This window comes from Chlamydotis macqueenii, chromosome 12 (genome assembly GCF_036417535.1).
Source record: "Chlamydotis macqueenii isolate bChlMac1 chromosome 12, bChlMac1.mat, whole genome shotgun sequence".
Taxonomy (NCBI): Eukaryota; Metazoa; Chordata; class Aves; order Otidiformes; family Otididae; genus Chlamydotis; species Chlamydotis macqueenii.
In genome coordinates, this window is record NC_141567.1 from 1,547,775 (window position 1) to 1,570,787 (window position 23,013).

The following is a 23,013-nucleotide window of genomic DNA, read 5'->3' on the forward strand; positions in this document are numbered from 1 at the left end:
GAATAACAGGGGCTGTAACACAGAGTGAAAGGAATGGCTTTGCTCCCGTAAATGTATTAACAATACATCGTACTTGGGAGTAATAGAGACTTGGCTGCATAAACGGAGACTTTTTACATGATAGGAGTGTGGAAAAAAAGAAAGTCAAAGTAATTTTATAGCTGTAAGGTGCTGCAGTGATGGTTATAGCAGGGGTTCTGGACTGGAGAGTCCAGACTGGGTCTGGATCTGGGATGCTCGGGCATCAGCAGCGTCTGACGGATGCAGGTCGCGCCATTGGAGTGGGGTCTGGGTGCCCTGTGCTGGAATCACTGTGGAGAAAGGTGATGTGTCACCCTCTGTCCCTGAGGTCTCGCTGAGCTTGGAGCTGGTGTGTGCACCATCTCCAGTAAGGACCTGACCGGTCCCAGTGGAAGGCGGCTGCTGGAGGAAGGGTCCCTGGCTGTTGCCCTCCCTGTGCAGGGGCTGCAGGCTCGCTGTGAGGGCTGGGTCCTGCCCCTCCTCATTTTTTAGAGCAGGAGGAGTGCGGTGTCCGGAGGTTTCATGACATCATTTGTGCCTTTTTTCCCTTTCCCAAACAATAAACAAGTCCGATCGCCGTGGGGCTGGCTTCCCTCGCCCCGACCACCTGCACCGCTTACTGCATCTCGTGGAACACGTGTTTTCCCAGCAGTCTGGCCTGGAGGAAAATGTCTGCAAAATGACATCTTCTTCGAGTTACAGTTTGCAAAACTGTATTTTTTAATTTTTTTTTTCCTGAAGTGCTAAATATAGCCTCCCGGAGTCGGGACTGGGACCGCTGCTGTCAGCTCAGGGGAGCGGGAGAAAGTCTGCTTTAGTAGGGGCAGCACTTGCAGAGGATGAAAGTTTCTTCCCTTATTACACATTTAATTAAAAAGGAAGCAAAGGGGATACTTGTGAATTCCCATGCTGAGCCGAGGGTCCCTCCCGTGGAGCCCCCCAGCCAGCACGCGTCAGCTCATCCCACTGGAAAAGGCTGGCTTTGAAAGGAAATAATGTGGAAGTAATTAAAACTGCAGGTTTATAAGATGATTTCAAGTTTTTTTTTTAAAATCTCTAACCACCAAAATATGTTTAGAGCTTTTTTTTTTTAAAAAAAGCAGCTATTTACTAACAAGGAGCTGAAATAGAGGGCGGAGAAAGCTGGGCTGTGCTGTAGACAGAAATGGCTGTGGGCACTGATTCCTTGGGGTTTGAGGGCTCTGGAAAATGAGGTTTGCTGAAGATGCTGATAAACTGTATGACATTTTTTTTTTAATCTGAAACACAAACAGCTTTTCATATCAGACACCAATGTCAACCTGTGTGGGACAAGCGGTGTGCGGCACTCGGCTGTGCTTCCCCTGGCTTGGTTCCATCCCGACAGCATCCTGACATCCGCGGAGGTGCCTTTGTACGCAGCACTGGGCTCCGTCACAAATATGGCATGCAGATGGCATAGGAAAGCTATATTTCCACCAAAAGAAAGATCTTAAATCTGACAGGAAGCAGGCTTTTAGTTCATGGAGGTGCTCACTTACTGCAGCGCTGCATTTGGAATAGATATCTTTTGTGAATGGAATCATTTTTCACTTGTCACAACTTGGAAAATAAGAAGTTTATTTCATTCTGGTGCATCAGTCTCTTTCGGGTAGGATTTTATCGGTGGGGAACCGCATTACAGCCCTGGGCTGGGTCAAGAGATGCCCCCAGCTTTGGGACAGGCTTGCCCAGGACTGCCAGCATGGGGACCCGGCCGTTTCGGGAGGTCCCGGCTGCAGGGAGAGACGGGGCGATGCAGGCGGAGAGTGACATCCGGTCCCCTTTGCCAGAGGCGATGCTGGAGTTTGGTTTAAAGCCGGGAAGGTGGGCAGCCCTGGGGATGTACTCACCCCTGTTCTGTGCTCCCCGGTGGCTGCCAGCCCGCTGCAGCCGCTGGCACATCCCCGCTGTGCGCTGGTGGGGAGTTCTCTCTGTTCTTAATCCGTCCCAGGCCCCGGGCTGGTTTGGGCAGCGAAACATCTTTTTCCTGTTACAAGCCAGGGCAGGTTTCTTGCTGATGCTGCATCCTTCCCCTGAGCCGGCATTTCTCCCACACTGACTCATCCCCGCTTGCTGAAATACGGTCACTTCATCCCCCTCGCCTGGCCCAGCTCCTGTCCGGCCCTGGGAGCACTGGTTAGAGATGGTCCTGGGGGCGCGATCCCCAAAATGGGTGGCGGAGAGCGGGTACGGGACCCCCGGGCAGCACTTCTGCACGGTGCCACAACCTGGAATCTAATAAGTGTGCAACTTGGGAAATAATAATAATGCTGAAATAACGTGTGGGAAGAAGGGGAAGAAGCCAGAGGAAACTAGTTTGGGAGCTTGAACTAGGCAAAAAAAAAAGGGAGCGTGAGTTCAGATCCCTGTGGCTGGGAGACTTCTTCCCTGCAGCTGCTACAGCAACGGGGTGACTCTTCCATCCTGTTCCCTGGCAGAAGCCGTGGAGGGAGCCAAAATCCAGCAAAGGACAAGGCAAAATACGTAGCCATGCTGTTACATGATTTTAAGGAAGTGGCGCAGTTGAATTCCCAGACAGAAGCGGGAGCGAGCAGCGCTGATGGTAGCGTGGTTTCAAAGCAAACTTCCCCCGGGACATCGCTGGGCTGGTTTTATGGACTGGAGTGAGGAGAAACCACCTGCTCGTGGAGGCAGTGAGGTCCTTAGCCTAGAATATTTCTTGTGCGGCTCTCCAGAATCGGCGAGGTGTCTGTTTAGAGGCTGGGGCTGTGTTCTGGTGAGAGCCAGCCTGGCAGCTGCAGCCTCAAATGCTTTCACACTTTGCTTTTTTCCATTTTTCTCCATTCCTTTAGTTGGATGCCGTGGGATGGCGTTTCCTGCTCGGCAGACAATGCTGCGTGGCAGAGCCACCGGCGCTCCGGCCAGCAACAGTGAAAAGAAGGGTCAGCGTTCCCCATAAAGAACTGGCTGGCTTCATAATGTCTTCAACATTTTTTTTTTTCCCAGAAAAAAAAATAACTGAGAATGTGCTGGCATTCAGCTTTGGAGCAAAATCTGAGATTTCATTAACGAAGTAAGCACCTTCCTTTGGCTGCTCTTTGCTAAAAAATCCAACTTGCAAATTCTTCTTTGGCAGAAGTGGAAAACTTTGCACTAACTCATGTCAAATCTAAAGCGGCGAGGACAGATCGTGCCCTGAGGATGACACTTTTTCTCTGCCTTGCTCTGCTGTCCTCAACACCCAAGCTCTGCACGGTGTGGCCGTGGCTGGGCTGTCATGCCCAAGGTCAGTGTGTTGGGTTTTTTAGCTAATAATTTTTTTTAGCTAATCAATTTTTTTTTTAAAGTGATGCATGGGCACGGTTTGCATTGTGCAAGAGAGCATTTTAGAAATCAGAGGCTCAGTACTGTTCCCAGCAAAGTCCACTGGCTTCAGAGATGATGGCCACTAAATGTGGCTGAACTCACAATTCCATGCTTGGAACTCAGGGTGGCAGAAAAGCTGTTGACCCTCTGACAAAACCGAAGGGGGACAAAGCCGTTGGCAAGCGGATTCACTAGTGGAAAGCAAAGAGGGGACACAGTAAAAGCCCTGAAGGGCCGTGTGTGAAGGATTTGCTCTGTAATGGTGGTGTTGGAGGGGGAAGAGTAGAGCAATTTGCCTTTTGGGAGAGCACATGCTGGGGCTGTGGATCACACTGGGATGCTCTCGCAAGAGGCAAGGTCCTCTCTGCTTGCACCGTTGCCACTCCCTGGGCGCGAGCCCTCCATCAGAGGATGCTTACGTTGATGCTGGTGGTGAACCACAGCGCAGCGGGATCTGCTACCGGTCTGCCAACACTACAGCGGAGGCAATATCCCAAGCAGCCGCCTCGGCACGGGGATGCTGCCAGGCATCGGTGTTGGCGGGGCAGGGGACAGCAGCACACGGTCTCTCCGGGAGCGCTTGGCCAGTAATGGCCTTACCAGAGCACGGGCAGCAAAGCAGAGTGCTCTCCAGGTGACTGGAATGTGTTAAATCTGTCTCCAGAGTCTAAAAATGGCTCAGCCATCCTTTTTTTTTTTTTTAGAAAGGGCTGTGGAGAAAATGCCAGTGCCCAGTGCCTGTGGAGTCAGGGGGATGGGGAGCTGGGATCCGATTTTGCTGCCTGCTGGCATTTGTAGTCTGGAAAGGCCCCTGAGCTGCTGCGAGGAGGTGTTTTGCGAAGGTGCAAAGGCTTGTTGTAGTAACCCAGTTGTGTCTTGGAGTGAGTAACATGCTTATTTTCTGCAGTGGGCTGCTCTGGAGAAATGACTGAAACATTTGATTCAGAACCTGCGTCCAGAGGAGCGAGAATTCCCCGTAAAAGCGACGTGAGGGCTGGGCTCAGCCTTTTGCTGCCGCTGGTCTGGAGGGACAATGCACGGGAGGTGGATGCTGCACCCCTCTCCTGGCTCTGCCTCCCCTTTCCGCACAAGCGAAAGGGTTTGTTGGTTTTTTTTTCTTCCTCCTTTCCAAATGATTTTGTGCCCAGAGTTACTTTTGCCGTTGCATATTTTCCCCTCCAGCAGTGTATTAATCAAGCTCTCCTCTGATGCTGTGATTTTTTTTTTTTTTACTGACTGCCAACTGCATGCCGCCAGTTTGGCATCTTCCCTGACAAATCCAGGTTTCAATGGCTTTACCAGTCGTATCTGCAGCTTAGCTGCGTGTGTCACTTCAGTAAAATTAAACTGGGGGGGGAGAACCAAAACCCATGCAGAGTTCGTATTGCACAGCGATTGCCTCCAGACGGGGAGCAATCACTGCACGTGGGAAATGGAAGCAGCAGGGACCTACAGATAAAATAATATTAATAATAAATAGTTCAGAATAGTTACCTCAGGGATTTTTTTTCCTACAATGGAAAATTTCCCAGGGGAAAAAATCTGCTTTGATCGGGGAGGTATTTCACTTCTTTCTTTGGTTTTGGGGGGATTAAGCAGTTGGGATGCAGGGGCTTTCCCGGGACCTCTCTGGGGTGATGCGCTGGGGATGCGCAGGGATTCGGACACCCTGGGCACACGAGCCTTCCGTATCAGGAAAGAGCCCCAGCCGTAGGATTTGGGGGGATTTTTTTGTGCCGTATGCATGGAAGAGGTGTGAGCAGCATCCGAACACTGGTACCCGGGAACTGGTCTAGACAGCCTGCGCCAGGGATCCGGTGGGGAATTCGGCCCCCGTTACTCAGCGTGAGCACTGCCCCAGGGGATTCATCCTAATAACTCGTTATCCAGGCAGGGTGGGTGTTTGCTCTTTCAAAGTAAGAAATAAACAGGGAGAGACTAAATAAATAGGAAAGAAAAAATGCTGGCTAAGTAAACAAAGAAATTCCGCGGTAGCAAACGCTTCTTTTACGGTTAGCGGTCTGTAAGCGTGGCGTTGGGGAAACTGCTTGAATGGTGAGGTCACCGCGGCAGCGGCAGGCACCTGGGGAGCCTTGGACCCGGGGTCCAGCTGGGAGAGGAACGACTGCAGAATATCAAGGATGCCCCATCTCTCCAGCTGCTTCCTCACCCCGTGGTCCATCACGGGGAGACTGGAGCTCTCTGAGCTCCCTGCCCTCGCTGTCGGGCCCTGGGGCTTTAGGATGCTAAAAAAGTGGTTTTTGGAGTGTGAAGTCATCTCTTCAGAGGGGGATGCTCATAGCCGGGTGCCAATTGCCAAGCAGCAAGAAACGCCCCACAGGGAACATCTCAGCTGTTGAATTTTCTGTACATTTTTGCAAAAGTGTCGCTGGCCAGGGCTTTGCCGCCTGCCTCAGCCCGGCACCCAAAGCGTTGGTGGCACGGAAGCAGAGGAGAGAAGCGTTTTGGCGAGGGCGAATAAGTACAGCTCATGCTAATTGAGTGCTGGGAGCTAAGGGCCAAAGTTCCTCCAAACACGGCAGCAGTGCCAAGCCTCTGCTTTCTGGAGGTTAAATTACTTTCCTCTTCTTAGGAAAAGAAAGGAAAAAAAAAAAGCTGATGGGTCTCTGGAGCACTGCTTCACTGGAGGAGTTTCCCTGGGGTTAGCGTAGATTTTATCTCCCAGTGCTGCTTCTGGAGCTGGGTCTTGCTCACAGCTGCCTCCTCCTTAGTTTTTCCGGAGAAGGGCATGGGTGGGGGTCCCCAGGTCTCCGTGCTGCTGCTGTCTGTGCCTGCAAGACCCCCAAGCTGCTCCAGAGAGGAGGCAGATGTTGAACATCGGTCTTGTAGCATAACTCAGGATTTTCCTGCTCCCCCCAGTGACACCCCTGTGGGTGCCCTGGGTCCCAGCTCAGCATCTCCCCCTCCTTTCCCAGGCTCCGGTCCCCTGGACCAGGCTGTACCCAGGGCGATCCCGGCTGGGACACTGCCCTTGGGATAAGGTGAGTGACAGGGAGACAGAAATAACCCTGGACACAGAAGTAACCCTGGAGCATCCATCCCACCTGGGCCGCTCTCCCTGGGTGCTGTGCTGGCAGGGCAGGCGATGCTCGCGCCTTCCAGTCCCAGCCTCGTGTTCCGCAGAGCCGAAACATTTCCTGGCTTCGCGCGCAGCTGACGGTCTCCGGGAGAGGCTGGCTTTCTGTTTACATCAGCTTTTGTTTTGGACAACCGACTCTCCAGAGTCCTGAGCTCACGGCCAGGCGTGACGGCACCACGTGCTCCGCTGGCCCGCGCTCGCCCTTGGCTTTGAGCTGCTCCCCGTCACCCAGGAGCGATAAAACTGCGACAAATCCACCCAAACCTGGCTCTGCCCACCCAGGGCTCTGAGCATGTCGAGCTGCCGGTAGTCCAGCATCACGCTGGACCTGCTGTGCCAGAACTGCTTGTGGGTGTAATCCTGACCCCAGCCCCAACCTGGACCCGTCCTTCCCCTGAAACTTTGGGAGAAGCACCCCTGGGAGCATCGAGCGCATCCTGGACCCTCCGCACACCATCACCCCGGGGCCAATTAAATCCCCGTGCAACACCGTCGGCCCTTCCTCCATTTACACTGGTGAATGAGGGATTTTTGTTTTCATTCCTGGCCTCTGTTTACATTCCTTGTATCCTAGCTTACATCTTCCAAAGCTCCAGAAGCAATAGCATCCAATAGATGACACCCTTCCAAAGGTCAGGCGCAAGGAGGCATCTGCCGTGGGGAAAGGCTGAAGTTTGGAAAAAAAAAAAAATGACCACATGTGGGAAAAACTACGGTGAACTGCTGGGATGACTTCAAAATGGATGGGAGGAAGGTCAGCAGCTGGCGAGACGGTCGCATGAACGCATGTGGGGTTTGCTTTTGGCTCTGTAGACGTCGGGGTGAGAGCTTGAGCTCGAACTCAGGCGCATGGATGGGAATTTAAGTTATCCATAGACTTTTCTTCTTAAGAAAGAGATCAGCCCTGCAGCTCGGGGTCATCCTCGTGCAAGCTGTGAGGGCAGGGTCAGTGCAGCGTTCTCATCCAGATTTGACGAGAAGCCCATCCAAGGATGCTCATTTGGGGAAGACACGAGATCTTCCCTTCGGGAACGGCTCAGGAATGGCTTGTGTAATTCCCTGACCCCATCTGCAGCCAGATGAACTTGCTGCCTGGGCTGAAGCTGTCCCTGCCTGCTCTCTCCTCGCTTTTTACCAGCTCGTGCTGGCGTTTGCAGAAAATACTGCTGGCTGGGAAGGGGAAGGTGGAAACCTTGCCTGGGGCTCAGGTGCGGGGTTCAGCTCCTGGGTTTTGCTCCTGTGGACGGGACGGGGTGGTTAAAGCCCAGCGGTGTTTGGGTGATCTCTGATGTGCACAAGCCTTAGTTTGCATCTTGACACTTTTCTTGGAAGCTGTCAGGCTTGCAGAGAAAATACAAGGTGTTTGGTTTTTTTTTTTGTCACAGACTTCTGACATCTGAGCCACAAGCAGAAACTCTTCTCGGGAGCCAGATTTTTCGGGGATCAGAAGCTGAGGGCTGCCCTTCCCCACCAAAAGCTGTTGCTGTGCTCTGTTTTCAGGAGAAAACTGCTTTGTTTCTCATTTTCTCCACCAATTTATTCCTGGCTGCTGGAGGGTTTGGTGCCGCTCTCGTTGGGCTGGTTTGGCAGCACGGTGAGATGTCCCGTTAAGCGACGGGATGGGTCCCGCAAAGTGCAGCATCCTGGCTCTGAGCACCCCTTTCCCCAAAACCCAACGTAAAGAAAACCCATCCCCAGGGCCCGCCGAGAGCCAGGCAGAGCTCGCAGCAAATCTTTTCCTACTGCCTGTCCAGGCGCCTGTGCGGGGACCGGCTGTTTGTTTGCAGCTGCGCTGGTCTCTATTGGAGATGTCGGCCCCGCGAGGAAGCGGTGCTGTTGCCTGGTCCTTGTTCCCCACGATGCTCACGTGTGAGACCGTTCCCCTTGCCGCCGCGTTCGTCACAGCCAGCAGCTGGGAGATGGGGGGAAAAAAGTAAAAATAATAATAATAACAACCCTCTTTCAGCTGCCTGAGTTTGTTTTGCCCCGTGGCAGTGTGCGTGGTCTCCCCGGCTCCGTGCTGCTGCAGGCAGAAGGTTTTTGGAAAGCGTTGCCTGGGCTGGATGAAACAGCGCTGAAATTGGAGCGAGATCCGAAAATGAAGTGGGAAGGCGGCTTTTAATATGCTCCCAGCTTTTTTCCTTTTACAGGATTAATATCACATGATGAACACATGAAAATTATCTCCTGTAGGGTTTTTAGATGTGCAGGAGCCCTGCTGCTGAGTTGTTTTTTTTTTTTCTGGATGTCATGGCACATCCCCACATCAACTCTGTGCACGGGGCTGAAACGCTGTCATTGCCTCGGGTTTGTTTTCCCCTCCATCGCTTCCACCGACGGCTGTTTACGTTGTGCAAGCGTGACACCAACGTTATCACAGCGCAGCTCCTCTCCCGTGAGCCCTTGGCGCGTCCCGCTCGAAGGGGCTGGGTCCCCTCGCGGCGTCCGAGGGCAGGCAGAGGAGGGGTCCGCAGGGCGATACAGCCTCGTGAGTGACTGTGGAGCTTAAACCAGTTTTGCAGATGATCAGATTAATAAGGCCCTGCTGTCCCAGTCGGGTCCGATTTACGTTAATGGGAAACCCCCAGGGATTTGCAAAGAGAGGCGAGGGGGAAGGGGTCTGAAATTTTTCCCATCTTTTCTCTGTAACCCTTCAAGCCGGCTGGTTCCAGCATTCTGCTTCCAAACAGCCTCTCCGAAAAGCAAACCGAGAGGCAAATGTCAAGATTATACAGGCCTTTTGTAATTTTTTTTTTTCTTTCATGAAAAACCAGCTTGGCTTCCAAGTGCATGGGAGAGTTTGGTTCTCAGCGAGGGATTTCCCCTCGCGTGCCCCGTCTGTGGCCCCAGGCTGGGAGTTCTGCTCTGAGCATCCCCTTCTCAGGGATCCCTCCCTCTGCGCTCCGCTGACTCTGCTTTAAATCTCATCTCTGCTTCCTGCCCGAGCTTTTTACTGTTTCCCTTTATTCCCTAAAACCTCCTTTTAACCTTCACCAAGCCAGAAATGCGTTTTGCTCCCTTCAGCTGTTGCCATCTCCTGAAATTCTGCTTTTTCCCCCAGAATTATATGGGGGAAAACCAGCTGGGAAGCGTAGCTGAGAACTGAAAATATCCATCAAGCGGCGTTTTGCCGGTGGAAGTGAGCATCCGCATCTCTGCACTGTTTTGGACCCGACCGCTGCTTTGATCTCCGTTCCAGACATGTGTCCTCTCCTGCCTGCAGACCCCAAACGTGTATTTTCGGGAGGGAAGAGGGGAGAATGGAAAGGAACTGGATCTCCCAGATGCTCTGTTTCCTCCACGAGTGTCTTGAGCAGAGCTTCTGTCCCTCCCGCAGACCCCGAGCTGTCTGACAGACGCTTGGTAGGCAGAGGCGTTGGCGTTTGGACCCATCTCAAAAGCTCCTTGCTCCCGGCTGGGTGGGAAGAGGGACAAAAACCCCATCCAGGACTTTCCCTTGCTCTTCGGCTTCCAGGGGAGGAGAGCTGGCACCACGGTGGGCAGAGTGCTCTGGCTTTTGTTTTTTTTCCTGGCTGCGAGGTCGGGCTCATGGAGCTTGATTGCTGCGGGTAGCAACTGCACGTGGAGATGCTCCCGTTGGCCAAGAGGGCTTGGGCTGGAGAGCGGGCAGGGAAGGACCCCCAGGGACACGTCTGCTGTCTGAAAACACGCCAGAGACTGGATTTATCTTTTCCGCTTGGAAAAAGTGGAAGAGAGGAGGTGGCTGGTCCTGCATCCCCAGCGGGGCTGCGTGGTCTGGTCTGGGGGCTGCGTCCCAGACCCAGAGCCTCGCCGTGCTGGGAGCTGAGCTCTTGGTGGAGCTGGTGCCTCCACCAAAGGGTGTCCCCAGCTCAGGGAGGAAGAGGATGGAGGGAGGAAATCCCACCCTGAGGACGCTGCTGTGCTGTGGGTGTTTTGGGCTGCGTAGCCCTGCCCAGAGGTGACAGGGGGACACTGGGGATACTGGTCCAAAGGCTGTGTGCAGCGGGAGCACTCGGTCTTGCCAGGCAGCAGCCCTGGCAGCGGGGGAAGAGAATTCTCGTCAGCAGTTTTCCTCCTGCTCCTTTTCCATTTGCTTCCCAGCCGAGCTCTCCTTGCGTGCCCGTGCCAGCGGCGATGTGCTCGCGCCTGGCTCGGAGCAGGGGAGATAGAGCAGTGCAACTGGGCGCCCTGCAGCCTTGCAGCAGCCCTGCTCTTCTCCACCTCAGGGGTGGCATCTGAGCAGACATGGTAGGTGGCATCTGAGCGGAGGTTGTACTTAGCTGGAGGTGGCATCTGAGCAGAGGTGGCATCTGAGCAGAGGTGGTACCCAGCTGGAGGTGGCATCTAGATGGAGGTGTCACCAAAGTGGAGGTGGCATCCAAGCAGAGGTGGCACCTGAATGGAGGGAGCACTGGGCAGAGGTGGCAACCAGGGAGAGGTGGCACATGAGTGGAGCTGGCACCCCACAGGCACCCGTGGCCCCATGCAGACCTCCCATCGCCAAGCCCCTACTGGGGCGAGGGGTCCCTGGGGGACCCCAATGGAGTGTCACAGGGAGAAGACCAGGGTGCTGTCATGGGGTTGAAGTTCCCAGCCAGCGTGGCCATACTGGGAAGCTGATCCCTAAAGGGTGCCGCGGCCGTGCGAAGGCTGTCCCCTCTCCCGTCCTCTCCTGCTGTACCTCCTACAAGTTTCGCTCGTCCCTCCCACTCCCTCCCAATGCTCTCCTTCTGTCAGGGAGCCGGGAAAAGCTGGGGATAAGGAAAGGGCTCCGCCAGCGAGGGCTACCAGTCTGGCTGGCTGCCTCCCGCCGATGCTCGGGGCCGGGGAGCAGGGCAGCCGGCGCTCCCATGGACCTTCCCAGCGGGATGCTCCTCGCCTGCTCCCTCTGCCTCCTGCCCGGTAAGCGCCCGCTCCCCGTCCTGCACCCACCTCGGTTCCCCAGGCGAGGGGAAAAGCGACTGGAAAGAACTTTGGCTGGTTTGGGAAAAGTGCTGGAGAAAGGCCAGGGTTAAGGAGGCTGGCGGAAAAGTCTCCCCAGGAGGGAGGGAGCGAGGCGGGCGAAGGGGAGCTGGGAGGGATGGAGAGCTTCGGCGGGCTCCCCGGAGGGAGCGGGCGGCGCGGCGTCCTCCCGGCCCCCTCCTCGGCCGGGCTGCCTTGGAGTGGGATTCGCGAGCGGTTTTATGAACGCGTCAGATGGCGGGGAGGGGAAAAAAAAAATAAAGCCCCCTCCAAAATAAAGCTGGACCCTTTTACGTGGAGTTGACTTCTGCGACCCACAGGTGGTTCGTCCTGTTGCGCGCAAGGGGGCTGCACAAAATAAAATTCCTTGGGGTTAAATAAGTTGAGAGAGGTTTTAGGCGAGGGCTTAAAGGTTTACGGTTTAGGACGAGCCCTGCCAGCAGCTGGGGTGGGAGCGGGGGGTTTATCTTCTCGCCAGCCCCTCGCCGTTGCACTGGGGCTCGCCGGAGGAGGCTCCTTGGCGGCGGTGGGTTTTGCTGCCGTTACATCTGGCGTCATCCCACACGCAGCCCCGGCTGGGAGCAGCCGGGCTGGAACCGCTCGCTGCTGCAAAGTGGGGAAAAAATAAGGGAAAAGAGCTTTTCCCCGCTACCAGCACGGCCACCGGCTCGCGCCGCCCCGCCAGCCTGCAGCGCTTCTGCCGCGGCAAACATTTCTAAACATCCGGATGAAAAGCACGCCAGCGTGGGGGTTTTTTTACTTCTTTTATTTTTTTTTTTTTTCCCTTCTTTCTCATTTCACTGCTGCTCGAGCCTTTAAAGCGAGCCGCAGCGGAGCTGCCTTTCTTCGCTTAATAGGGAACATGTGTGCGCCTTGCATGGCGGCGGCGAGCGTGGCGGGGCGCGGGGCTGCCTGCGTGGAGCTGCCGCGGCCCATCGCGCCGGCACGGAGACGGTGGTGCAGCCCTGGCCGCGCTTACGTGGGGGGTGAGCCTCCCGAAAAGAGACAGTGCTCGCAGAGAGACGGCAGTTGTGGCAGAGCGTGGACGGGCGATGTGGCAAGCCGGCGTCTCCGCCTTGGGCTGAACAGAAATCCTCCACGGGTGTTCCTGCCCACGGGTGTTCCTGCCAGCACATGGAGTGGATGGCGATGGCAGCGCCACCGCGGCGAGCACAAGCCATGTGCTGGTGGGAAAAGTTAACACTTCCAGCGCTCCGGGGTGGTCTCCGGACCGGGACGCGCTGTGGCTACCGGTCCGTATATTTTGCTGAGGACTGATGCTGCTCTTCAGCCATTTGGATTAAAAGAGAGTTTGCACGACGTGGGGGACCCCCTGGGTCCCCGGCTGAGCTGAAGGTCCCGGGCTGGGATGTGCATCCTTGGGAATGGCTGACTGTCCGGAACTCCGGATCAGGCCCACTCCTCTTCCCCAGGGCTTTGGTATGAGCAGGGCGCAGGTCTGGGACAAAAGTGGGGAAGCCCAGCCCAGGGGTGCTGAGCCACAGCACCGATTGCCTGGTTGCTTGCTGATGCCATGCACTGGCAGGGAAGCGGTGACTTCCAGAAGGATCCGGGGAGGCTGCGCTGAGGTGCAGTAACTTCTCTGGTGTCAGAGCATCCATCCCTTTTCCTTCACTGGTTTGGTTTTCCTGAGAAGGTAGTCGGCTCCTTCCCTCTCTAAAGGGTCACCAAATGGTCCAACCATCGTGCCTACTCCATGGGGCACGTTTGGGATTGTTCAGGTGGGTTCCCAAGGGACCCTTCAGGCCAGGCTTGGATGGTGGGTGCTGAATTTTGGGTGGCTGCACAGCCCCAACATTGGGGCTGAGGAACCCCGTGGCGCTGGCTTGGCCAAGGTTTGGCCAAGGAAGGTCCATTGAACAACCTCCTTGAGGTTCATGGGGGTCTGAGAAGCCAACCCATGACGGGTCCACAACCTTTTGCTTTCCTGGCATTTCCGTGGGAAAGGGGCGGTCAGAGACCTCCTGCTCTTTATTCCCGATGCTGTTTGCGTTATCACTAACGAATGCTCCACAAATGAATAATCAACATGTTCCTTAGGGCTGCGAAATGCAGCCTCTGCTCCTAACGCCATCAAACACCTCCTCCCCGGCTTTTGGGGGGCCAGAGAGCTGGAATTCTGGAAGCACAAGGTATTTGTGTAGCTAACACCCCGGGCCTGTTTGTCAGGGATTTTGTGGGTAACCAGGAATGTTGCAACACACGAGCCGGCGATGACTGATCCTCTGTTCATCCTCAGTATTCCCTGGCTCTCCATCCACCGCTGCGGCGGCCACCAAACCCCGGGCTGGTTCCTCATAGCTGATGACAAACCCTGGCTTTGAGATAGCGACCCGGAGAGGAATGCGGTGCTCTCGGCATCTCCTTCGGCAAAGAGCACTCGGTGGGAATTGAGGGAAGCATGGGGACACGTGGCCCGCCCTGCTCCTTCTCAGAGCCTGCTATACCCTGTATCAAGCTTAAACACTTTCTAGTTAAGCCAAATATTTTAAGCCTAAGAAAAAAAGTAATACGCGTGGCGGATGGGTTGCAGAGGAGCATGCGATGCCACCGAAGCCCATGTGGCGCTCGGGATGGGGTTACAGCCCAGCGCTGGGTGGCCAGCAGCAGCCCCAGGGATGCTGAGGATGCAGGGGTCATAGCGGCAATGCTGGGGTCCGTGGAGCCACCGCCCCATCACGGGGGTCACCTCTCCCACACGGGCTTGAGCCGTGAGAGAGGAGCTCAGCAAAGGGCCAGACAGAGCTGCTTGACCCTGGCACGCTCCAGGTTTTTGGCAGATGTGAGCTTTCCCCTGTTCTTCCCGGGCTCCTCCAGCAAGCGGCTCGCTCGTCCCTGCAAGAAAGCCGGAGCCCGGCACGGCACGTGCTCCTCTCGTGTCCCGTTCATTCCCTTTTCCTCGGGTCATCCATAGTGCCCCCAAATCCTGTGTCTCCTCCTGTGCCACCCTTGGGGACCTGCAGCAGCCCGGCAACGGGCGAACCGCCTCTGCCCCGGGGAATTTGGCAGAGGAGCCCATGTGTAGCCGGACGCAGGTTCCCACAGGCCAGGCTCAGCCATAGCCTTTGGGATGCTTCTCCTCCTCCTCCTCCTCCTCCTCCTCCTCGTGTCGCTGCCCCGTGTCGGCTCAGCCTCTCTCCAGAAACTCTGTGCCCAGCTGTGGAAGTGCTGGAGGCCAGTGAAATGGGATGGGTTTGCATGATGCAGTCAAGAATAAATAAAAAAAAAGGAAATTCTTCCGGCGGCTTCACTGCCCGGCTTGCATCTCCTTAAATCACAGAACTCCAAAGGTTTGGAGCACAGGCAGTGAGCTGAAGCCCCAAACCTCTCACGGCTGCAGAAGCAGCCTCGGAGCATCACAGCCGGTGCCGCCGGGCTGCGTTACGGCACCTTCCCGGATCCCAGCGGTGAATCCCGCTGCCAGCCCGAAGGGTGCGGGCAGAGGCACGGGCAGGAGGGTGGCGCTGGGGTCCCGAGAGCATCCCGCTCCCGGAGGTTTCCCTTACAAGGAGGACTTATTTTTGTCCTTTTTGGCAGGAAAGGTGGTTTTTATTCCCAGTATTGTTTCCCAAAATGTTTTTTTTTTTTGCTTTTCAATATTTGACCTGACAAGAATCAAAAGTTTGGACTCCGCGGACACTGCAGTTCGGAAGGGAGGTATTTGAGGCTTCCTGCCTTGGCAGCATCGCAAGCAAAACATGTGGCTTTTGGTCACTTATTTATGACAGTGATGTCACTCCTGACAAAAAATGAGGCTCGGATCTTCGGGCTGCTGAATCTCCTTGACAGCCTCTCAAAAACCTCCCATAGTTTTAAGCCAGTTTAAATATTCTCTGATTTTTTTTTTAATTTTTTTTTTCCTTTCTGCTTCGAATGCACCCGCGTCCCTCGGCTTCCTGAAATTCCTCCCTTCCGCCATCCATTGCCTGGAAATTTTTTTCCAGTTCATTTTGCTTTTCCAGCCCCATCACCACCCCCGGTCCCCACTACCTGCTGCCAGCAGGATGCTCCGGCAGCTCTTCCCCCCACTCCCCGCCCAATTCGGAGATCTTTGCACTTAATGAAGAATTTGTGCTGGTTTTTTGGGGTTTATGTGGCTTTTCACGACCAGCCCGGCTGCCTTTTGCAGGAGGCTATGGCTGCACGATGGGATCCTCAAGCAAGGAGCCATGGGATGGGGGTCCCCAACTTGTCCCAGCGTTCCTGCTCCCCAAAATCTTCTGCCTGGGGCTCTGCAGCGCAAAATGGGAGAAACTCTGCTGAATGCAAAAAATCGGAAGAAAACCCATCGCATCCTCTCTGACACTCTGCACCCAAATGATGGAGATGCCTCTGCGTTGCCTGGCATTGAGCCTTGCTGGACGTACAAAACCCCCTCCCCATGAGACCCCTCTCATCCAGCCAGGTCCAGGGTGTCCCCCCGACAGCGATGTGACCCCTGGGGTGCTCCCAGCTCCCGCCACCGCTGCCCCACTTTGCCCATCGCTTCTCCCCATGGCCGGTCCTGGCTTCCCTGTCTCAGCTGGGTAACGGTTAACTCAGAGGAGGTTTTAATTTGTTTTGAAATGTTAAATAAGGTCAATCTACCACAAAATATGCTGGCTCTTGTTCCCGCCCCCCCTTGTCTCCTTTTTTCCCTCCCTGCTTTCTAGAATTTCTTTCTGTAGGATTTGAAAGCTCCTTACCTCAGCTCTCCTTGGCCAGACTCCGCGGTGCTCTGTTTGTGGAGCCAACATCGCAGATTTGTTCCTATGGCTGCAAAAAAATCAGGTTTATCCCTAACATTCCTACCTACAAAACCACTTTCCATCCTGAATTGTTCTGCCTGGGAAGCGGCATTCCCAGCCTCTCCTGCTGACAGCCCCTTTATACCCCTATAAACACCGAACGGGATCTTTCCGCTGGTTTTAAAGCCGTCCTTGCTGGGCACGTTGGGATTTTTTATTTGCAACCGCAGCTGCTTTCCGCCCAAAGGGGAGCGAAGAGCCTGGATAGCTCGGCCATCGCGTGTCCTGCCCTCCAGCACCGTCTCCTGTGCAGTCGTTCCTTGCTGGGACCCGGGCCACGCCGCTCTATGCTTAAGGAAATCCGTGGGGAAAAATAATATTGTAAATTAAACCCACCTCCCCGGAGAAGCCACGCCACGTCCCCGGAGCTGGGATGCCGTGGGCAGGGATCCTGCTCCCGCTGTCCTGGGGGAAGGGGCATCCTCTGGAGCAGCCCTGGGGAGAGGACGGAGCCCCCACATCACCCCATCCCGGTACAAGCATCCATCCCTCTCCCGAGCTGCTTCTTCCCAGCAAACGCCCAGCGGCACCGGCTTTTGATCGCACGGGAAAAGCGAATCCCAGTTGTGGGTCTTTGGAGCTGCAAGACCCTCGGGGACGGCAGGAGGTGGCCCATGGGGACAGCGGGGATGGGTCATGGGCTCCAGACCGGGTGCATCTGGCATGGCCACACATCTCCTATGTACCCCCAGCCCGCAGCCCTGCTGGGGTGCGTGGGGACATGGTGGTGGCTATCTCCTCCACGAGCGGCTGCTGCTCCACAGCTGGAGGAGCGAAGAATTGCAGAGTGGTGTTGCCTGTCACAGAGGGCTTGAGATGTCAGAAGGGAGGAGGGTGCTCTCCTCTCCCCTCCCTGTGTCTGTCCTGGGAACTCTGGCTTCATAGAATCATAGAATCTTAAGATTGGAAGAGACCTCCAAGATCATCAGTTCCAACCATCAACCCAAAGCCACCATGCTCACTAAACCATGTCCCAAAGTGCCACGTCTACATGTTCTTTGAACACCTCCAGGGATCATAAACCAGGAACACCTTTTTGCTTTGATGGTGGTGGTGGGCACCAGCTCAGCGGCCCTGAGGAGCACGCTGGTGCCTGCCGGGGGGGGAAGCCCCTTCACAGGTGGGCTGGGGATGGGGAACACCCTCCAGGGCTTCTGCAGCTGCAGCCTCTAAACCTTAAACGAACCTGCTTAAAGCCACAGCCCCGGGGCTGGCTGCTCCCTGGGGGCTCAGCGTTGGAGAGAGGAGAGCTGGGAGGCTGCAGGTGAGGTGGGGTGGGGCTGGTGGGCTTTGTGGCTTGCAGCCCCATCTCCCTCGTGGCTGGCTGTGGGAATGTTGAGCTGTGGAGCTGCTGTGATGGGGTAAAACCAGCCCTGGCTTGCCTAGAACCCTCTTGGGGCATGCTGTGTATTTTGGGGGAGCAGCATTTCCGTGATGGTTGAAGCTGGAGGCACCTCTGGAGATCATTTAGTCAAGCCCTGCTCAAACAGGGTCACCTGGAGCAGGTTCTCCAGGGCTGTGCCTGGTTGGGATTTGAATATCTCCATGGGTGGAGACTGCACAGCTGCTTGGGGTGACCTGTTCAGCCTTTGACCACAGCAAAAAAGCATTTTCTCTCACTACCTCAGCACCTTGGCTGACTGGATCCTTCTTTCTTCCCCAGGGTTCAGTGACGCCTTCAACATTGACACCAAGAGGCCCAAAATCATAGCTGGCTCTAAGGAAGCGTATTTTGGCTACACGGTACAGCAGCATGATATCGGGGGGAAGAAATGGTAAGTGACCTCCATGCTGGCCTCCGAAGCAGAGGGGATCTAAAGCACCCTACCCAAAACCATTAAGTATCTCCTCCTGCTTCATCCAACCACCGGTTTGGGGTGGGCAGCGCTGCGGCCTCGAGGGAAACTGGGGTTTGCTCTTGGTGATGCTGGTGCCAAGCGAGCGTGGGCAATGTAGAGAATAGAAACCCTTTTCCTTCCGAGAAGAGGAGTTTTGTGTGGGGGATAAGCGCGTATTTTGTGGTTGATGGTGTATGCGTACGGAGGGTGCGGTGCTCTGAGTCCTGCCCGGCCGCCCCTCGGCAGCAGGTGCTGTGCACGGGGCTTTGCTCCTGGCAGGTTGACGGTTCCCTGGGGTTCTTTGGCCTCCGACGCTCGCTGGAAACCCATCAGGGTTTTGGGTCAAAGCCATCCCATTTTATACAGTTTCCACTGAAGAGCTGGGGTCTGCAGAAGCACTCAGACCGGCCCGCGTCTGTCGGGAGTGCAAGGTGAGACTTGGACGGGCTTTTCTCGAGTTTTGGGTTTTGCAGCAGGTTTTGTTCCTGGCCAAAGCTGATCTGCACTGGGGGATCCTGCACAGATGTTGGTGGAGACCCTCGGTGCTCTCCAGGAGCACATCTGGATGCTGCAGTGATGAGGGTGGCTCAAAAGTCCACAAAATTCCCCGCAGCTCAGTCAGGTGTGTGATAGCCAGGCTTAAGGCAGCCAGCAAATACGTGATTAATGCCGATGGATCCCCCTGAAATCCAAAACTCAGACCTGTGCTGGTGCCGACGGGGGGTGCGGGGCTGGACCCCGTCCTGTGTCCTCAAACCGAGCGGATATTTCTCCTCAAGGGGGAGCAGGGAGGTTTGGCTTTAACCTCGGTCTCCCCAGCTGCCGAACCTCCCCGCTCGCCGCTTCCCTTCTATGTAACGGCGGGTCGGGGCCAGGCGCGCTGCGGTGAGCCTTTCCGTCGGCTCCGAGCCCCGGTTTCCTGCACGGATCGCGTGCTTTTTCCCAAAAGGTACCATGCATCCCGTTAAGGGGGTGATGCTGGTGCTGCAGCCCAGGGCTGTCTGGGCTCCGGTGCTCCCAGCTACATCCTGGGGAGGTGCTTGCGATTAAATCCGCGTTGATGTTTTCACTCTCCGGGTCACCGTTTCCTTCCACCAGCCGGCAGAGACGAGAGTTAATATTCATAAAGCTCTGAACGGTGGGATGAGGTTCAGTTTCCCACTGTCGGGGGGGCTTTCTCCAAGAGCTGGCTCTACCTGGGGCTGTGCTGGGGACCTGGTGGCCTCTTGGGATCCTTTTCATCCCCGCTGTCCGTGAACCTGTGCCATGGGGCTGCTTCCCAACTGGGCAGCTTTCACCTGACAAGCTCAGAAGGATCTGGTAAATACAGCAAATTCCGGCAACGTCGCCTGCTCGAGACGGGAGTGGAGATGACTGATGCTAACGGATGGTTGTCGCTCTGCTCAGCGGGGAGTCTTCCATCCTCATCTCCCTCTGTGTGATGCTGGAGCGTGTCTGGGCGGCACCGCGTGCCCCATTTCCAAGGGGACCTCAGCCCGGCGTGGTGTCTCCATCCCTCGCCTGGGCTGAGCCCAGGTACCTCTGCGAGGTGGTGGGGTGGGGACCACCATGCTCTCCAGGGTGGCTGCTCTGACGCTTCAGAGCACACGAGCTCTGCCTCCAAGCAGGCCTCTGCTGTGAAGTGTTTTCTGTCAGGAATGGATCCGAAACCCGAAGAACTTGGTGGGATTTACGCTGGCCCCTGCGGGAGACTTCAGTTTCGCAAAGGTGTCTGCTGGATCCGGGCAAAGCCCAGGAAAGGCTGCTGAGATCCCAGTTCTCTGAAGCAGATAAGGAGCAGGAACTGAGTGTCTTTGCCATCACATTCTTCCCTACCTCTCCATCTGCAGAATATCCCTTTCCCATATCTCATTTCACCCTGAACATTCCAAAGAATCTCCCTTCGGAGGGTAACAGCATAACTGGATGTGAACAGCCTTATTCCAAGGTGCACGTGTGCCACTGCTCCTCAGACGACAACATGACATCCATGGGTGCCCTCCTGGGACCGCAGCCGAGCCATGCTCCCGAGGAAGGACCCTCCGGGCAGGGGACGCGGGGCATGGATGCGGCTAAGCCTGGCCCATCCCTCAGCCCAGCCCATCCTTCTCCCCCCCCCCCCCCCCCCCCCCCCATGCCTTCGAGGTGCCACCATCGCTGGCTTCCCTGCGCAGCAGCAGAGTGAGGATTTTTCCTCCTTTCCCAGCAGGACACTGGAGCACAGACCAGCTCTGGCTCGTTTTGGCCCTTCTCACATCTCTCAGGCAGGACACAGCCATAGTTTTCTCTTCTGTTTGTTCCTGTGCATGAAAAAAAAATGGATCTTCTCTGCACAGAGTGAGCCTACGTCTCTACAGAAGTACAGCATCCATTTGAGCCTGCAATTATGCCGTATAAAATGTCTATTAAGTATGTGTGCACAGTTAAAAATGAAGCCACCATGACTCACTCTGGTTAAAGGATAAATGACTGAACAAACAAAACATCTACCGTACAAACCAGGACCGTACGGGGAGCGCAGGGTAATGATTGTGCCGGGCCGTGGCCAGCCCCGGGAGCTGGCAGGCGGCGAAGGAAACGGAGACACGAAGATGAAAACCCAGCGGCTGGTGAGGCAGAAGCCAGACAAGCGTCCTGGAACATCAGCCTGACGAGTTCAATAAAATCTACTGAAAGGCAGAAGAGCTCGGAGAAACAAAGCGGTTATCTCACAGCGCGGCTCGTACGGGAGCCATGGCTCTCACAACGTGCGGAGAGCCGCCTGCCAAATACCAAACGTGGAATCTGAGCACTTTGGCACCCGTCCGTCAGTCTGAGCCGTTTAATGCTGCTTTTGGCCAGCATGGGTGCTTTCAGAAGGCTTTCAAAGCAGCTTAGATATATATATATTTATATATATACTTATGTGTGCGTAGAGGCATATTTGAGTGTATACAAACACCCATAATATTCTCCAGGTATATTTTTAGTTGTGACTATTTCCCTTTTTCTAACCTGGCAAGGAAGAAGCCAGATGACTTGCACACAGGAGCTGTAACTGCAACCCTGATAGTGGAAAATCTGGGAGGAAAGAATTCCAACTATTGAACTCTGGGGGAAAAAAAAAAAACCCCGCTTGGATATACGCTGCTGGAAAAGCTCATCAGTTCGTGGGACGGATTTTCTCTGCTCACCGTCTTCACCGCGGCTTCCAGACCCCCCTCTCAACACTTTCTCTCCCTTTTTCATTAAGTTCAAGGTGCAACCCAAGTGCCTTCTCCAAGTCTGAGAATGGAAAAAATGACAACAGGCTACCGAAACTCATCCCAGCGCAGGCAGGGCAGGCGGTGTCCGGCCTCAGGGGGTCTGAGCATCCCCTGTCCCCAGGGCTGGGCGTCTGGGGTGAAACCTGGGGCAAGTGGGAGCTCCCTGTGCTGCTGTGCGCGGGGTAAAGTGGCCTGGCAGGAGTTTTGGTAGGAGGAGAGGGAGTTACTGCGAGGGCAGAGATGGTGGTGGTGTTGACCCAAATGGGTGAATTGGCTTGGAGCTGTTCCTCTGCCCCAAGTCTTCCTTTGGTTCCTGCCATTTAAGGTCTGATTTGCACAAGTTCAGGCAGGTTTGTTGCTGTGGATGGATTAATTTGGGTGAAATATGTGCGTTCAAATACGAGGAGAGTTTCCACAAGTGCACATGGGACGCATGTCCCTCAAATGTGGACGTGCCTATCCCCATGTGCGCTCTCCTCGTGCTGCACACGGATGTTTGTGGCAAACACAAACTGGAATTGCACTGAGTTTGGGCAAAAAGTGTTCTTAGAGGTCCAAGATCAGGAAAAAGGAAAATAAGTTCCTTCTATCTTTGGCCTTCCCTTTCCCAATTGCTCTTCTTGGTTGCTCCCCACCATTCCATGAGCAGGAGCTGCATCGGTCCTAAGGCAGGACAAAAGGACCCGTTCCCTGACTCCCACGCGTGCATGGGACAACACGCCAACCACCACCCTTGGCTTTCCATTGCCACCAGACATCCCAGTACAGAAGCAGGAGAGGGAAAGAGGCCTGGGCGCTGGGTTGTGCCTCCACAGCACCAGTCGTGATGCTCCACGCAGCGTGCACCAGGACTGCAGCCCCGCACCGGCTTGTGCCTGCGGAGTGAACGTTTCCAGCTATGCAAAAAAATGAAGCTTGAGAAGAACTGGCCGTGGAAGGAAAGCCCTGGGAATAAACATCCCTTGGCCTTCAGAAGCCATAAAAATAATAAATATAGCGTTCCCGAGCTGGCTGGGGCCAGGGCTTCGCTGATGCTGCTGGCGAGGTGGCATGGCTGGGGAGCGGATGCCAAACGGGCTTCGAGGGCGGCACGTCTGGTGTTCGGGATGCTGGATGTCCTAGAGATGCTCTCTGCCTCCTGAGCTCGTGTCTCATGCTGTCCCCATTCTGCAGCAAAGGGGTGCTGGCAAGACTTGGGGCAGGATTTGGCCCTCTCAAACCCACCCTGTGCATGGCTCCCCACCGCCCTCGGCAAGCGCCCGTCCTCGCAAGCGCCCCGGGGCTAATCCGCGTTTCCGAGGGTGCCGTCCCACAGCTGCTCCAGGCACAGACGTGACGTTTCCAGTCTGAGCTTGGCCAAAGCGAAGAGGAGGAGGGAGAAGCGGGGGGGAATCTGCTGGGTGGATTTAAAGCTATAATTGTGCTGATCTGGAAAAACAGTTACAGGGTTTGCTATTTCCCTACTACTGCGAGAGGCTCTCTTGGCTGGAATTCTCCTGTGGTTTGGCCGGTACCCGAGCGCTGGGATTATTTTGGTGAAAGGGTACAGAACTGCAAAGCATTCCTCCGGCGCGGGGAGAACGTCTGCTGCCAGCTCTCCCTCCCACCGCGCCGGGGCTGCAGGCACGGGCTGGCTGCTGGGTGCGGGACGCTGTAGCAGCCCACCCCATCTCCTGGTCCAGGGGTTCTCCCCATTTTGGTACACGTCG

General features: G+C 55.4%; 1 protein-coding gene across 3 annotated transcripts in view; it reads left to right on the plus strand.

Annotated features, from left to right (window-relative positions):
- The first annotated feature begins 11,201 nt into the window (after positions 1 to 11,201).
- ITGA11 (integrin subunit alpha 11) overlaps positions 11,202 to 23,013 on the plus strand; it is a 45,530-nt gene continuing 33,718 nt past the window's right edge. For all 3 annotated transcript variants that reach the window (XM_086757496.1, XM_086757494.1, XM_086757495.1), the window contains exons 1-2: positions 11,202 to 11,353; positions 17,885 to 17,996. In XM_086757496.1, the coding sequence (XP_086613622.1) occupies positions 11,302 to 11,353; positions 17,885 to 17,996 (164 nt within the window). In that variant the 5' untranslated portion in view covers positions 11,202 to 11,301. The remainder of the gene's footprint in view (positions 11,354 to 17,884; positions 17,997 to 23,013) is intronic.